At 43.2% G+C, this 15,080-nt stretch overlaps 1 protein-coding gene across 5 annotated transcripts in view; it reads left to right on the forward strand.

Moving 5' to 3' along the window:
* Positions 1 to 15,080, forward strand: part of RNF213 (ring finger protein 213) — a 99,547-nt gene that overhangs the window by 18,585 nt on the left and 65,882 nt on the right. For all 5 annotated transcript variants that reach the window (XM_075119165.1, XM_075119166.1, XM_075119163.1 and 2 more), the window contains 6 exons: positions 82 to 275; positions 6,874 to 7,593; positions 8,668 to 8,852; positions 10,343 to 10,501; positions 12,197 to 12,393; positions 13,158 to 13,447. In XM_075119165.1, coding sequence (XP_074975266.1) covers positions 82 to 275; positions 6,874 to 7,593; positions 8,668 to 8,852; positions 10,343 to 10,501; positions 12,197 to 12,393; positions 13,158 to 13,447 — 1,745 coding nt within the window. The remainder of the gene's footprint in view (positions 1 to 81; positions 276 to 6,873; positions 7,594 to 8,667; positions 8,853 to 10,342; positions 10,502 to 12,196; positions 12,394 to 13,157; positions 13,448 to 15,080) is intronic.

Here is a 15,080-nt window from a genome sequence, read left to right on the forward strand (position 1 = left end):
TTTCCCCCACTCCAGTTGAGAATTACATTTTGTCTCCTCCTTGTTTCCTGACTGCAAAATTAACAGAGAACTTTTTCTCAGTTGTAGGAAGTGGAGATGTAAAGCCAGCTCCAGTCCCTGAGGGGGAAGTGGAGAGTGGGAGAGAACTGAAGGTAGAGGGCACCTTCACAGTGCCAGCTGTTGATGGACGACCACTGACCAGAGAAACACAGGGAAAGCCAGGAGAGCTGCTATCACAAAGCCTGGGGACTCAAAGCGGTGTCTCAAAGAAGAAAGTGAGTATGTCGGAATGCACTGGTGCGGACTGTGTACTGTGCAGAGACCTTGAGGCATCTTCATGTTTCCCTGCAGTATTGGAGTGGGTAAGGCCACCGGGTGCCAAGTAGCATGATTCAAGCAAATCACTCCTCTGCCTTCTCTCTTATTGACATCATGAGGCAGCTATTACTAATGCTTTTTGCTTATGGTCTGGAACCGCTAACGGCTGGTCTGGAACCACTAATTTTTTTAAAGGAAATCTGATACATATTTTAACATCATAAATTTTGTAGCGAATGGTGTCTCAGTGTGTGTCGCTGAGATACTGAATTATACAGCTTCCCCTAACAATATATTTCGGGCAATAATAAATCGATAAATGATACAGAAAAGCTTCAGGATTAAAAATCTGTCTGTCCAAAGTCAATATCTGCTTGTTAGGGGGTTTGTCAGCCAGTGCTGCTACGTTAGGCTGGGTCTACCCTAGAAACCTTTGCCAGTATAATACTGTTGCTTAGGGATATGAACTGTCTGTCTTTCTGCTGTGCGTGTACCAACAAAAGCCCTGGGGTAGACATGGTTATGCCAGCCAAAAAATGCTGTTGACGGTATAGCTTACTTTCTTCGGGGAACTAGTGTAAGAAGCTATGCCAGTAGTAGCATTCTTGTGCTGGTCTATGCTGCGTCTGGACTAGGAGGGTATGCTGGTTCTGGATAGCAAAACCTTTCTCACGCGGACAAGTCCTTCAATGTCCGATTCTCATATTGCTGAAAAGTTTAAAGGCTTGGGAAAACAGATGCTCAGAGTTAAAAGAGGACTTGAAATCCAAGTATTACAACTTATAGCAGAGGACTTAAAAAAAGAAAATTGTTCCAAGATGCGTCTTTCTTATAATGGAGACTTCATAATGCTTTGTTAAGTTCCAGAATATTCTAACTCAGATCCTCAGACATTTTAAAAAAAACCTCTCTGTTTCCAGTTTTGTGTGAGTTAATAAAATCTCTCATGAACATAGAAACTTTAAAGCTACTATCCTAATTAGATTTCCCAAATTCTAATTAACATTTTATGGTAACTTATCTCCAGTTCTTTGAATGGGATTCATGTGGTAAACACTGGCCCAAAATTATTATACAACAAACAATACTTACACAACAGTAGGCATGAAATGTCATACACCAGAATACATGTGGAGGGATGAACAGGAAACTTATTTTGTAACATGACTTTGGCAGAAATACCTACAGTTATGCATTTTTGCCCCTGGCATAGTACTTTACCTGATTTTATTGTGGTGGGGGCGGTGTGTGTTTGCATTTTTGTGGTTGTTATTAAATCTGTAACTTTCAGCACTGTGATTTTGTATGTAGATAAGTGAATGTGATGATAACAGCTGAACAAATTTCACTGAGACTTGTGAGCTGCCCACTTAAAACCTGGGCTTTCTGTGATGGTCAGAGAGCAATACACTTGCAGGGTGCAATGTATCCAATGCAGAGTGTAGCCCATAGGGCTAGCCTGCTGGTTTGCTTTATTACATGCTGCCTATTATCTACTGGTTTGCTCATTTGTTTTATTGTATTTTGTTTGGTTTACTCTGTTACGTTTGGCTGTAACTCAAGGAACCTACAGGTCTGTGTCCTGTACGATTAGTTTCAGCAAGTTAGCATAAGTATGGTGAAGTAGGCTTGGTGACCTTTGGCATAGATAAATGGCCTAAGAGTCACCCCTTAGACATGTCTACCTAAGAATAGGAGCTGGAACTCCGTGGTAAACGGTGACCACAGGGAATACCGCAGGAACATGAAGAAACAGCCATAAACCAGTTCAGGCAAGAAGTAACAGGTCTGAGAATGAGATAATTGGCATTAATATGTATAGATATGTTAGGATCTATATGTTAGAATAAGGGCATCCCAATATTGTGTGGTTGAGGAAGTTAGATTTGGGCATGGAAGGTTGGGCATTAGCATGAATATTCATGATAGTGCTCAGGCCCTATAAAGGGCAAACCACCCTGTGGAATTATTATTCTGTTACTTCTTCCTCTTCTTTTGAATTTTAGCCTTTTCCTTTATCTTTGAGTCTTTCAGCTGTCAATTGTTAACTTAGCTACTCATCATTTGACCCTTCAGCTTTATTATTCACCATCAATCTTGGGCATTGAGGAACCTGGACCGTCAGACCCATTTGGCATAAGAACAGCCACACTGGGTCAGACCAAAGGTCCATCTAGCCCAGTATCCTGTCAGCCGACAGTGGCCAGTGCCAGGTGCCCCAGAGGGAATGAACAGAACAGGGAATCCTCAAGTGATCCATCCCCTGTTGCCCATTCCCAGCTTCTGGCAAACACAAGCTAGGGACACCATCCCTGCCCATCCTGGCTAATAGCCATTGATGGACCTATCCTCCATGAATTTATAGAGTTCTTTTTTGAACCCTGTTATAGTCTTGGCCTTCACAACATTGCAGAGACGAGACAGGTTCTTTGTTTCTTACCACCAGGTCCCCAAAGCGGGGTGTGAGTATACTAATCTAGGAGCTTCCGAAAAGCATGCTACCCCAAGGATTGTATTATTACCTTTTGGTTCTGTGATATGGAGCTTTTTGGACCTTTTTCACATTTTAATAAAAGTCTCTAAGGCTGTGTTTTGCCCGCCGTGTGAGTGTGCTTGCCATATATTCTGAGGGTCCTTACAGGATTTTGAACTCGCTCCATTTAATTCTGTATAGCCTCATTTTGGGACAAGAACCTTATTATCTTCTGGTCAGATCAATTGATCTGATCAGAGCCTATAATAATATTAACTTCTAAAAATTCCAGGCAACAAGAGGTCTAGCACAAGGCCCGTGTACTGCCTAAGTCCAATTTAAATCTATGGCTTAAACAGGACTTCATTGACTTCTTTGGGCTGGCCTCTTTCACAAGCGTGAGCTTTACTAGAATTAAGGCTCCTGGGGTTGGTGGGTGGGTGAGGTCACTGGTTACTTTTTCACCCAAAATAGAGAAAGAATGGAACAGTGTTGCTGTTGATGGCTTGCATGGTGCCTGTGCAGGGCTGCTGCCGTAGAATCATAGAAATGTGGGACTAGGCGGGACTTTGAGAAGTCATTTAGTCCAGTCCCTTGTGCTGAGAAGGGACCAAGTAAACCTAGACCATTCCTGGCAGGTGTTTGTCCAACTTGTTCTTAAAATCTCCAGGGATGGGGATTCCACAGCCTCCCTTGGAGGCCTATTCCAGAGCGTAACTATTGTTCTAGTTGGAAAGTGTTTCCCTGTATCTAACCTAAGTCACCCTTGCTGCAGATAAAAGCCTATTCTTGTCTTACCATCAGTCGACCTGGATAACAGTTGATCATCATCATCTTCTTTATAACAGCCTTTGACATATTTGAAGACTGTTATCAGGTTCCCCTCAGTCGTCTTTTCTCAAATCTAAACGTGTCCAGTTTTTTCTTTCCTCATAGTTCAAGTTTTCGAAGCCTTTTATCACCTTTCTCGCTCTCCTCTGGACTCTCTCCAGTTTGTCCACATCTTTCTTAAAGTGCGGTGCTCAGAACTGGTCTCATTACTCCAGCTGAGGTCTCACCAGTGCTGAGTATCTTTGCAAGCTGCCTCTGAACAATAGGGCCTGCCAGAAGCAAAGGAGGGGTGGGGTCTGGACACCAGTATTATTTATTACTGCATGTGTATTAACCATAGCACCTTGGAGCCCTAGTCACAGACCAGGACCCCATTGTGCTAGGCGCTGTACATGCACAGAGACAGTCCTGCCCCAAAGAGACTGCAATCTAATGAGAGGAACAGCCTGATATCTCCATTCATTAAATGTCTTGTCGTCCTAACTGCACCCTTCTCATTTATTATACAGCGAGACAGTATGTCTGTTCGAGCCATTTATTTCCATTAGAGACATAAAGGGTATGTGGCAATATCTGTCATTGGACCAATTTCTGTTGGGGGGAGAGACAAGCTTTCAAGCTACACAGAGCTCTTCCTCGGGTCTGGAAAAGATACTTAGAGTGTCACAGCTCAATACAAGATAGAATATGTCCTGACTATGATGCAGAATTAAGGGTATGTCTACACAGAGAGAAAAACCCGCGGCTGGCCCGTACCAGCCAACTCGGGCTCACGGGGCTTGGGCTGCAAAGTTGTTTCATTGCTGTGTGGACTTCTTGGGTCTGGCTGGAGCCCAGGCTCTAGGATACTCCCATCTCGCAGTGTCCTGGAACAAGGCTTTGGCCTGAGCCCAGGCATCTACACAGCAATGAAAGAGCCCTGCAGCCAGAGCCCCATGAGCCTGAATCAGTTGGCACAGGCCAGCTGGGTGTCGAGTTGCTGTGTACACATACCCTAAGAGACCACTCGTGGTGAAGTGACTCATTAACACCTCTGTCGTAGGATGAAAAGGGGTGAGTGTATTACTGATTGTTGTACCATAATAAGCCATAAATCCCCGGGAGCAACGTGTCTACAACAACGCTGCATACCCTTATTTCCATTGTCACTTTGGTTCCCGTAGGGACCGCAGTGCAGGTTCCTTGTACAGTCTCTCCTTCTCCAGTGTAGCAGGTTGGTGAGTGAATTGGTAGTTGGAGAGGGTATGCTTTCTCTCCTCCCCGCCGTCCCCCAAGTCTCGAGCACTCTCTGGATAACGTTCATAAGGAGCAGCAGGAGGAAAGTCTGACTTGTTTCAAGTAGGGAAAATAGGAAAATATATATACGTTTTTTAAATTGCCCATGCCATAAACTAAAAATGCAAGCTACAAATAAACACTGCAATATCAAGTGCTACTCTCCCCACCCTGACAGATAAATATTGATTAGCAATTACATCTCGCTTCCTGATCTCTCTGAAAGTGAAGCCATTTTTCTACAGACAGCAAAAGTTGCAAGTGGTGTAGTCTGGAGTGAGTTGGATGATGCTAATCCCTTTCCAGAAAGAGGAGAAAGGAGAAACCAATCCAGTTTGAGGATAGCAGCCCATCTCCTACAAGCCCACAGCAGGTAGTTCTCATGAGTAGTTCCTCTACCCTGAGCAGCCTAAGCAAGCGCATTCCCCTGAAGCCCCAATTACTAGCACAGGTGTCTGTTCTGGGTGAACAGTTGGATGCCAGCCTGATGTAATTAAACTTAATAACTGCTGTCAGCAGTTTCCTGAATGGTCCCTGCCTGATGCATTGGGCGGAGTCAGTGTGTCTGTAATTCCAGTGTATACGTAGTTCTGAATCTGGAACCAGTCTCTGTTCACAATCCCTGTGCTGGCAAATGAGGCAGATGGATTTGTTGTTTCTCTCCTTTCATCACATAGCTCTAAGTCTGTCCCTCCTCCAGCTTGACATGGTGCTTTGCAATCGCTGTCCATGTCTGTCCACATTCACCACTGCTCTCCCGTGGTGGTTTGTGCTTGGCTACCTGCGACCCAGCTGTATGCTCATTGGAGTGACAATCAGAAGCATGAGATGGGAAGATCTTTGTTTTTTTTCCCACCTGCTTGAGTTTAAAACCAGCAGATACGGTGAATCCAGCCTGGGTTTGATCATTTCGACTGGCAGGTGGGTGAGGAAGCAGCACAGTTAGTTTTGGAAGAGGTCATAAGACGATCCTCCTCCAGGAGGAGCCTGGCTTCGGGGAAATCCACAGATAACACACTCTCACTTTCAGCTAGTACATCCCTTCCATTGCTCCAACGCTCCAAGCACTCACCAGAAGCGTTATTGTGTGTTGTGGAACTGACCGTTTTATTTCGTATTCTCAGGTGGGGGGATTGAACAGAATGTGTAAAATTCTTTAGTCTGAGGCCTGTCAGAGTGACACTGCCCCTTCGTGGTAGCAGCCTTTAAACCTGTTCTAACAATTTTTGTATCCAATTTGGTTTCTTTATCCATAAGAAGAAGGGGGGAAAAAGGCCTTTCCTGCCTACACATGGCTCCCTGCTTACATTGCCTGGACCCTCGATTTCACCTTCCCCGAGGAGTGAAAAGCTCTAGTAAATACAGCCAGCTGTAATAATGGAGCAAGTGAGAAGCTGGCAGGAAGGCTTAGACGGGTCCTTTTCAGAGCATCATCACAGTCTACATATTATACAGAACTTTTCATTCTGCAGGTTTCCCCCAGAGACCTTTACCAACCATAGATACAGGGACTCCCGTCCTCACTCAGGAAATGCAGCAACCTCTGAGCTGGAATATATATAAAACAGCCGTTCTATACCTGCAAGAGTGTAGGACATGAAGTAGGGAAGAGTAAGGTATTCACTTAAAACAGCAGTGCTTAGGTCAAATGCAGTTACCTAGTTCAGAATTTGGTTAGGACTCTCCTAGTTTTAAGTAGTTCACACAAAGCATTTTCCTTCTCTCTGAACTAAGGTAGGATTTTATTTTTTTTTCCTTCCAGTTTCCCTTTGTCTTTAAAATCAGAAAGTGATAGCATAAGCAAGGATGTTTTAGGGGCTGGGGTTGGAGTATGACAGAGACGGACTAGTTATTCTGTCTCTACCTACAAGGGGTTTGAGGACATACCAGCTATGTTAAGGGAAGCAGTGAATACAGGATTTCTCCACTATGAGTAAGCGAGGATGTTTGTGTGTTTTTTTTACTTCCCTACATAGAAAAAGAGAAAGAGGAATAAGAATAAGAAGAATCCTTCTGACTCTGGGCTGCAGGACTCTTTGACCTCTATAAGTTCAGCATCTTGTAGTCTGGACTCTTCTTTGAGCTCAGAATTGGCTGGTGCAAAAAATCCAGCACAAGAAAGCCAAATCCAAGAGAATGAAGTGGCCAAAGCAGAGGCTGATTCATCTCCCTGTAACAATGAAAGTCAGATTAAAAGTGACCGTTCCTTATGCCCCTTGGGAAATGAGGGTCAAAGTCCAGAGACGATTGTGGAAGAGAATCCCAGCAGCAGTGACACCATTCACCAGTCAGTGCAGAATGGTACCAATGATGAGCTTGCTCAGCCTGCAGGCTCCAGAGCCACAGAGGAGAAGATGGAAGATGAAAGTTCCCCAAGTGATGGACAAATGGGCAGAGAAAATAAGGAATCTGCCAAGAAGGAAAATGAGAGCAGCCCTGCTGAAGTTGGCCAGCCTTCAGGAAATAGATCAGATACCCAGACATCAGGGGGAGACACACTGGCTTCCAAAGAAGAGGGAGAGAGTGTGTCCTTAGGGCTCTGCTCCACTATGGAAGCCCCTGTGAGGAAGGATTCAAATTCTGATGCAGACCATCAAAGTCAGGAGAAGAAAGTCTCCTTTTCTGAAGCTGAAACAACCCAGAGCAGGAAAGTCGAACAAGAGAGGAAGCAGCAAGCAAGTGCTCCAGTTTCAAAGGTAAACTGCCAAATAACCGTGGGATTATGTTGGAATAAGTTTCCTTCTTTTGAACTTCGAAATGGTGACGGCAGTAAAATGAACTCTGTTCATTTCTGCCAACCCAGTTGAACAGCCTGAGGGGGTAGGGAGGAAGCAGGGGGGCGCTTTGACGCATCTTGCCAGTCTGTTTGCACAGGCGTATCTTACATCTGTGAGCTTCCCTATTCACCTTTGGTTAGTTCCAGGATGGAAGAGTTGCCCTTAGTACAAGAATAACTATACTACAGCAGTCCAAGTGCCTCTCCATTGCTGGAGGATTTCCTTGGGGTTAAAAGTCTTATCCTCCCCTCTCCAAAGCCCCCCTTGGGTTCAGCTTTATCTCTGAGCAGAACTTTATTCAGTGAAATGAGGTGTAATTTTCGGCATTGCTCTTGTCAGTTTTGTCTCTGTTGTTAACGAAGCGTGTTCAGCTGGTAAATGGCTCGGAGTACCTGTCAGTTTTTCCCCTTAGAACCTGAAAAACGCACTGTGTTGAACTTTATCTCGTGGTTCAGTCCCCCGTCTCCCTCCATTCCCCAATCTCACACCAGTGCTCAGAACAATCCACACACTACAGAAATGCATATACATTGCCTATGTTGCTTCATTATGCCAGCTTTACATCTCCTCTGAATGTGGGGTTCAGTCCCAGAATGGACTGGTTGAATTGCAGATATTTTCTCTTCCTTTATACCCCCTCCTCCAGGAACCTGCAACATGGTGACTTCTGCCAGCCAACATTGGCGTTAGATTCCATGTAAAACCTGATCAGAGCAATCTTGCAGCTCTGGCTGTTAGATTGGTCAGAAGATTCACCCTCATCTCCTCTGGCCCTGGAGAGTGACAAACTGACCGGTCTTTGGAACTTAACCTAGCCCTGGTGCAGAACACTAAACACAGGCCCAACTGAATCAGTTTTGAATTGGGTTGTTTGACATGCAACATCTTACCTTAGATATCTCATGCCACCTTGAACAGATCTGGTTGGTTTCTATTAAAGTCGTGTCTTTGAGGTGCACTGCTTTTGAGTCATTCTGTGCGTTTGTGTCACAGAACATGGAAGGGGAAGCCAAAGGCGCCCCAAGAAAGGGGACACCTGAAGAAATGGAAAAGAAGACAAATCAAACAAAGGCAATTGAAGCTCCTAAAAAAGATTATGCATCAGCTGTTACAGGCAATAAGAAGGACAAGAAGCAGCAGAAAAATCAGGAAGCCAATGAAAATAGAATTAAGCCAAGGTAGAGTATGCCCTCTTTTTTTTAAAGCTGTTGAAAGTGATGCGGCTCAGCCAGTAGCGGGTACTGGGTAATTGTAGCTGGGTACTCTTCCATTTTAGCGTAGACTAGGCTTAAAATAAAAGCTTCCTAGTGTTTTGAATTATTCACAACTTTGCAAGCCAAGTGGTTGATTTTTGTGTGGGGGGTTTTCTGCTTTTGCAGTTCAGTGGAGTTACGCTGAGGGGAGAGGTTCTCCTATTGGTGTAGGTGATCCTCCTCCGTGAGAGGCGGTAGCTAGGTCGACAGAAGGATTCTTTCATCAAACAAGCACTGTCTACATGGGGACTTAGGTCAGCTTAACTACCTTGCTCAGAGTGATGTAGTTGGGTCTGTCTAATTTTCTGTTGTAGACCAGCCCTTAGATTCAGTGAGGTGGAAAGATACGAGAAAGGAGGAACTACAGAGGAAGGGTTCTCTCACCAGCAGTGCTGAGATTACAGGGAGGAGGCAGTTGCTAGATGTGCAAGAAGGTAATTAGAGAGAGACAGAATCTGTGACATAGGCGGTCAGTGGGTCCATGAAGAGAGTCGAAAATAAGCAGGGTAGTTTTTCCAAGTGGATTTTTCAATGAAACCAATAGGGACCCCGTGAAGTTGCTTGAGGTGTGATGTTCTGTGATCAGATTTCTTGGTACATGAAAAGGAGTGGGCAGTAGCATTATTCTTCATGTGCAAGAATCTGGAGAGCTGGGACTTGAGGTATCCAAATAGAAGGGATTGCAATTGTCAGGGTGAGAGTGGATGAAGACACTGGTGACTGTTTCCTTACAGGCAGTCAAAGCTGTGGCAAACAGCAACATTGTTGTGGTTTGGTGGTGGACAGATTGCAGAGAGCAGGAGATAAGGGAAAGAGAAATATGTCAGGGTCAAGAATGATGGAGAGCAACGTAGGGATATAGGAGGAATGAGAGTTTTTTGAGGGTGCTGCTTCATCAGAAGTGGTCTTACTGTATTTCATGGGAGCAATATTTTGCCTCCAAAATGTGGATATATAATCGCTGATGTGTAATCCGAGGTTATGTCTCAGACCGTTTCCCATCAGACAGTGACTGGTTAGGTTACAGGAGTGTGTTCTCTGTCAATACCTGGCTATAGAAAATTTCTTATGCCTAATTTTTATCTTTGTATGTAATGTTCACTTTGCTAGGAGAATATTATGTATTGGCCTTCATATCTGGCCAGATGTTGAGGAGTTTGCACTGAAACTTATATTAATGCAGCTCATGGATATAAAGTCTGCTGCAGTTTCCACGGTATGCATCCGATGAAGTGAGCTGTAGCTCACGAAAGCTCATGCTCAAATAAATTGGTTAGTCTCTAAGGTGCCACAAGTACTCCTTTTCTTCTAGCTACAAATAAGTAAACAAACAGCTCTTTGCTCTCATGCATTCATTTTTTTTAAATTACACAAATATTTAAATAGTATTTTAACTTTATTTTCTCTGTCATTAGTCAGGTGAATCTTGGAGAGGGTGTCACAGTGTATTTCCATGCAATATTGTCTAAAGACTTTAAGCTAGATCCTAATCAGCATAAAGTGTTCATCAGGGCACAAGGCATTTCAGGATATTTGAATTGGGAGGATAACATCTGTGAGTTGACCTGCACAAAGTAAGTACTTTTCTGTAAGTTCCAACACTGCTTAATTTTAATTTAGGCCTCTTATTTTAACTACCTGCCTCACAATAACAAGGAAGCAACAGATACAGGTGTGGTATTTTGTCTCTGCCCTGGCTGTTGTAATTTTTCTTACGCAGCCCTGTTTGGACTAGGAACAAAGGTACTTAGCTAATTTGACTTTTAAAATGCGGCACACCTTTAGACTTAGTGTAGAGACCGTTTAACATCTTCACAATCATGTTAGTTGGTGTTAAACTGTGTTTACGCTTGATGGGGATGTTTCAAGTCACATTAGCTGAATCACATTTGCTAACTTGACTTACAAAACACATCGTTTTTCTTAGTCTAGACAGGGCCTGTGATCTGTTATCTGAATAAGGCTTGGCAACATTCATGCAGGATAACATCAGGGCCTTGTCTCTTAAAATGTGGACCTAGGCTAATATTTCATTTAGTACTTTGGAAAGTATGTTGTTGTTTTTTTTCTTTTTTCCTGCTTTGAACCTGCTGTGTGATTGTTTTATTTTCATGGAAGTGGGGCCTTTGAGCATGGTGAGACCAAAGCCATGTATGTATCATTATTATGGAGGCACCTGGTAGTGATTCTATAGTTAAGGTTTCCTTTTAAAATGGCGATTAAAATATGGGGTTTTTCCTAAAAAGTAGGTGGCAAGTCAGTCTGGCATTTCAGTTAGTTAATTAGGTCCTTTGAATTTTCTAGGTAGTTTTTGTTTGGTTACCCATAGAGTTGCCAGCCTTCTGTCACCACCTTTAACCATCCTCCTGCACACAATCCTTTATCAAACTACCCTCTCACAACACAACCACCTAGTCACCCCCTCCACCCCCCCATCTATGACTGCTAGTGTTATAGAAAAATAATGTAGGGGTGAGATGTGAAAGGGGCAGAGTTAAGGTTGTGGTAATGACAAGGTGTGTGCTTGTGTGTTGAAGAGCTCATGATATATACTGTTAAGTGCTTTATCTTTTCAGTTCTTTGTAAATTTGAATTGTATATGTGTGAGTGTGTGTGTGTGTGAGAGAGAGAGAGAGAACCCTAACTACTTCACAGTGATGTTTATCCTTTGTTTGTATGACTGCAGCTCCTAGGAGCCCTAGTCGGGGACCAGGACCCCAGTGTGCTAGATGTTGTGCAAACACAGAACAAAAACATAGTCCCTGCCCCAGAGAGCTTGTATGTGTGTGTGGGAGCCACAGCTGAGGAGGGAGAGAAACCAGCACTATAGAATTTAAAAGAAATATGCTGATTATGGGTCAATCAAGAAGTATTTGCTAGGCGAGTGAATATGTTTATATACCTAAAATAAATCATAATAGCCCATTGGATGGTTGAGTGGTATCATAAAACTGCACTGTGCTCTGATGATATTTAGGCCCTCATTTGGGAAAAGGGAGCAAATATGAACTGTCTATTTGTCGCATTTAATTTCTGTTGCTGGGTAGGGTGCTCATTGGCTGAATTCATAGTTGTGCCCTCCTCAGCTGTTTAGTTGGGTATTGGGGCAAAATATCAAACATATAATGAAGAGGGGATCATTTTAAGTCTTTCCCCTCTTTTTTTAAAAATTGGCCGTTGGGGAGGATAGCAAGTACTAGAGCAACCAATGTCTGGCTTGCCTATTGTCCGAGCTTGCTGCCACTGTTAAGCGGTTTTGTATTGAACAGGGTCCTGGGAGAGCATGGACTCCTCATTGAGGGTTGTGTGACTATTTCCAAGGACAACATGAATAAACCACTTCCCTACAAATACTATATTTCACGTGGCAAGAACAGAGAATATGAATTAATTTACAAACCTTGCCCGGAAGGAGTGTTTGTGAATCGCTTTTTACTCATACGATCTAATTATCTAAGCTCGGGAGGTAAGGTGATTTCCACAGTGTGTGACTGTTTAGTCTTCATCATGGGGAGGGATAGCTCAGTTTGAGCATTAGCCTGCTAAACCCCGGGTTGTGAGTTCAGTGCTTGAGGGGGCCATTTAGGGATCTGGGGCAAAAACTGGGGATTGGTCCTAGTTTGAGCAGGGGGTTGGACTAGATGACCTCCTGAGGTCCCTTCCAACCCTGAGATTCTATGAATAATTATGCATGTTTAGATACCTCGTATTTGCCAGACGATGCTGATGATAATCAGCCTTATCAGTGACACCCAGGCAAAAAAATCTATGTGAGAAAGCTTGGGGTGTTGTGTAGAAATATGAAAGGACAGACTTTGATGAAATCATCAAACATAAATAATTTTATCTTTAATGCCCTCTGATTCACACATTTAACAACACGTATATCTGTATGTATGTCCTATTTATTGAAACGTAATTGCTAGTCAGTGCTGCTGTATTTGAGGTGCCAACATTCCAATAAAAAGTTGTCACTCCAGATGTGACAGACTTGATTCCTGGAAGAGCTTAGAATCTAAATGGAGAAGTCAAAGAGAGGGTGGGAAGGGAAACACACACATAGAGGGGAAGTGACCTGTGGCCAAGCTGGGAACAGAACTCAGGCCTCCTTCATCCCACTCCATTGTCCCGTGCTGGTCTGCTCCCAGGTATGTGAGGCAGCAGGGAAACTGCTTCTTGTCTTACAAGTTAAATGTGTTTAAAAAAAAAATATTATTTTTTTTAAATTAGATTGGCATCAGTATGATGATATAGTATGCACTAGACCTCCTGATACTTTGATGAGACGCTTTAAGAGTTGGGCTGGATGGGATGATCGGAAGAAAAACGTTGAGAGAGGGAAGCAGATAGCAGCAGAAATTATGCTAGAGACCATCTTCAGCATCCTCACCACATGGACCGACATCAACATGAAGAACTTTCTCAACCAGTTGCATCAGTTTTACATAGTCACTCAGAAGCCAATGGTGTATGAGGACAAGCCGAAGGAATGGGCATCGCTAGAGTTTGGAGAAAAGCAGGTATTCTAATTACATTTGACAGTGTATTGGGAAAGAGGTTGAAATTCAGTTATTAAATATGCAATTTGAACTTTGCTGTTGAGATCCTTAGTCTGTTTTGCCTCCTCTGATGGAAGTAATGGATAATTTTCTGTTGTGTGATGGGGTGAGTTGTCTCCCTGAACTTTTGGCCTTAGTTGCAGTATGAGGTTTAGTGCACCAATAAGTGGAGCCAGAGCATGGGGTGTGGTACTTGCTGGGATGGCTGTAACAATGTTGATATTTAAATTATTATCACTGTGCACCTGAGTTAACACCCCACTGAGATAAGCCGTACGGCTCCTATCTCAGAGCTGTTGTTCCAGGCTCTTTGTAGACTTGGACATCTCTGTGTCGATTACACTTGACTCACGTTTGTGCGGTCATCTTTGCAATTGAAACAGCTAGATTTTTGTTTTTTTTTAATTAAATTTTGAGATCCTGAGCACAAGATATTGGCTTCAGAGAGGTGCCAGGATTGCATATAGACATGTTCTGGCTGTTTCCTGAGTAAAAATATTGGTAAACAATTTTTTAAAAGTCTTTGCTGCCATATCTTTCTTCGGCACAGTAGATTTTCTCTGTGCTTATTTCAAGTCCAAGCCTGACCCACTCTGGGTTATGAGGATATTGTATCCTGAATTCTCACATCGGACTGAGCTAGATTAGTCTGGATTCCTTCTGGACTCCATAATCTGCCACCAGGAGTCTTCACAGAATACTTCACCATCTCTTTAGGGTTTAGAGCTCTCCCTCCACAGATCTTCCAGACAAGGAAGGTGGATGAGGTGGGAGTCCAGGCTCTAACCAAGTATCTTAACTTACTTTTTCTGGTGAGTTAGGAAAGTGATGGTTTTAAAATGACTTTTTTCTTCCACCATTCACCTGTCTTTGGGATCCCTTCCCCATCTGAGGCCTAATCCAAAAGCCACTTGAGTAAATGGAAAGAATCATTTATTTGAATGGACTTTGGCTCAAGTCTGTATTCCCTTTTTATTCTTTCCCCCTAATAAAAGGGCTAGATGTGGGTGGCTTTCTTTAGAGCTTAGCAATGCTCTTCCATTTTGTGTCAGAGAGAGGGTTGGTAGATAACAATTCCTCTCACTGAACATGCTGCCTAAGCTGCATTTTTAAAAAATCAAATATGTACACTTATCCTAAAGGCAGACCAAGGCTTGAAGGGTTTATCCATGCCCAGTGAAGCAATATTTCAAGTCAGACTTGAGGGCCTGGTATTAAATGAGGATATTGATATAACAGGCATCACGGAAACTTGGTGGAATGATGACAATCAATGGGACACAGTATACCAGGATGCAAAGTATATAGGAATAATCGAGCAGGTTGGTCTGGTGGGGGTGTTACACTATATGTGAAAGAGAGCGCAGAGTCAAATATAGTAAAAATCTTAAATGAATCAAACTGTTCTATAGATTCTCTATGGATAGAAATTCCAGGGTTGAATAGTAAGAGTAGAGCAACAGGAATATACGAGCGACCACTTGACCAGGATGGAGACAATGATTGTGAAATGTTCAGGGAGATTAGAGGGGCTACAGAAACTGAAAACCCAATAATAATGGGTTTATTATGATATCGCCATATTGACTGGGAC

This window comes from Caretta caretta, chromosome 14 (genome assembly GCF_965140235.1).
Source record: "Caretta caretta isolate rCarCar2 chromosome 14, rCarCar1.hap1, whole genome shotgun sequence".
Classification (NCBI taxonomy): Eukaryota; Metazoa; Chordata; order Testudines; family Cheloniidae; genus Caretta; species Caretta caretta.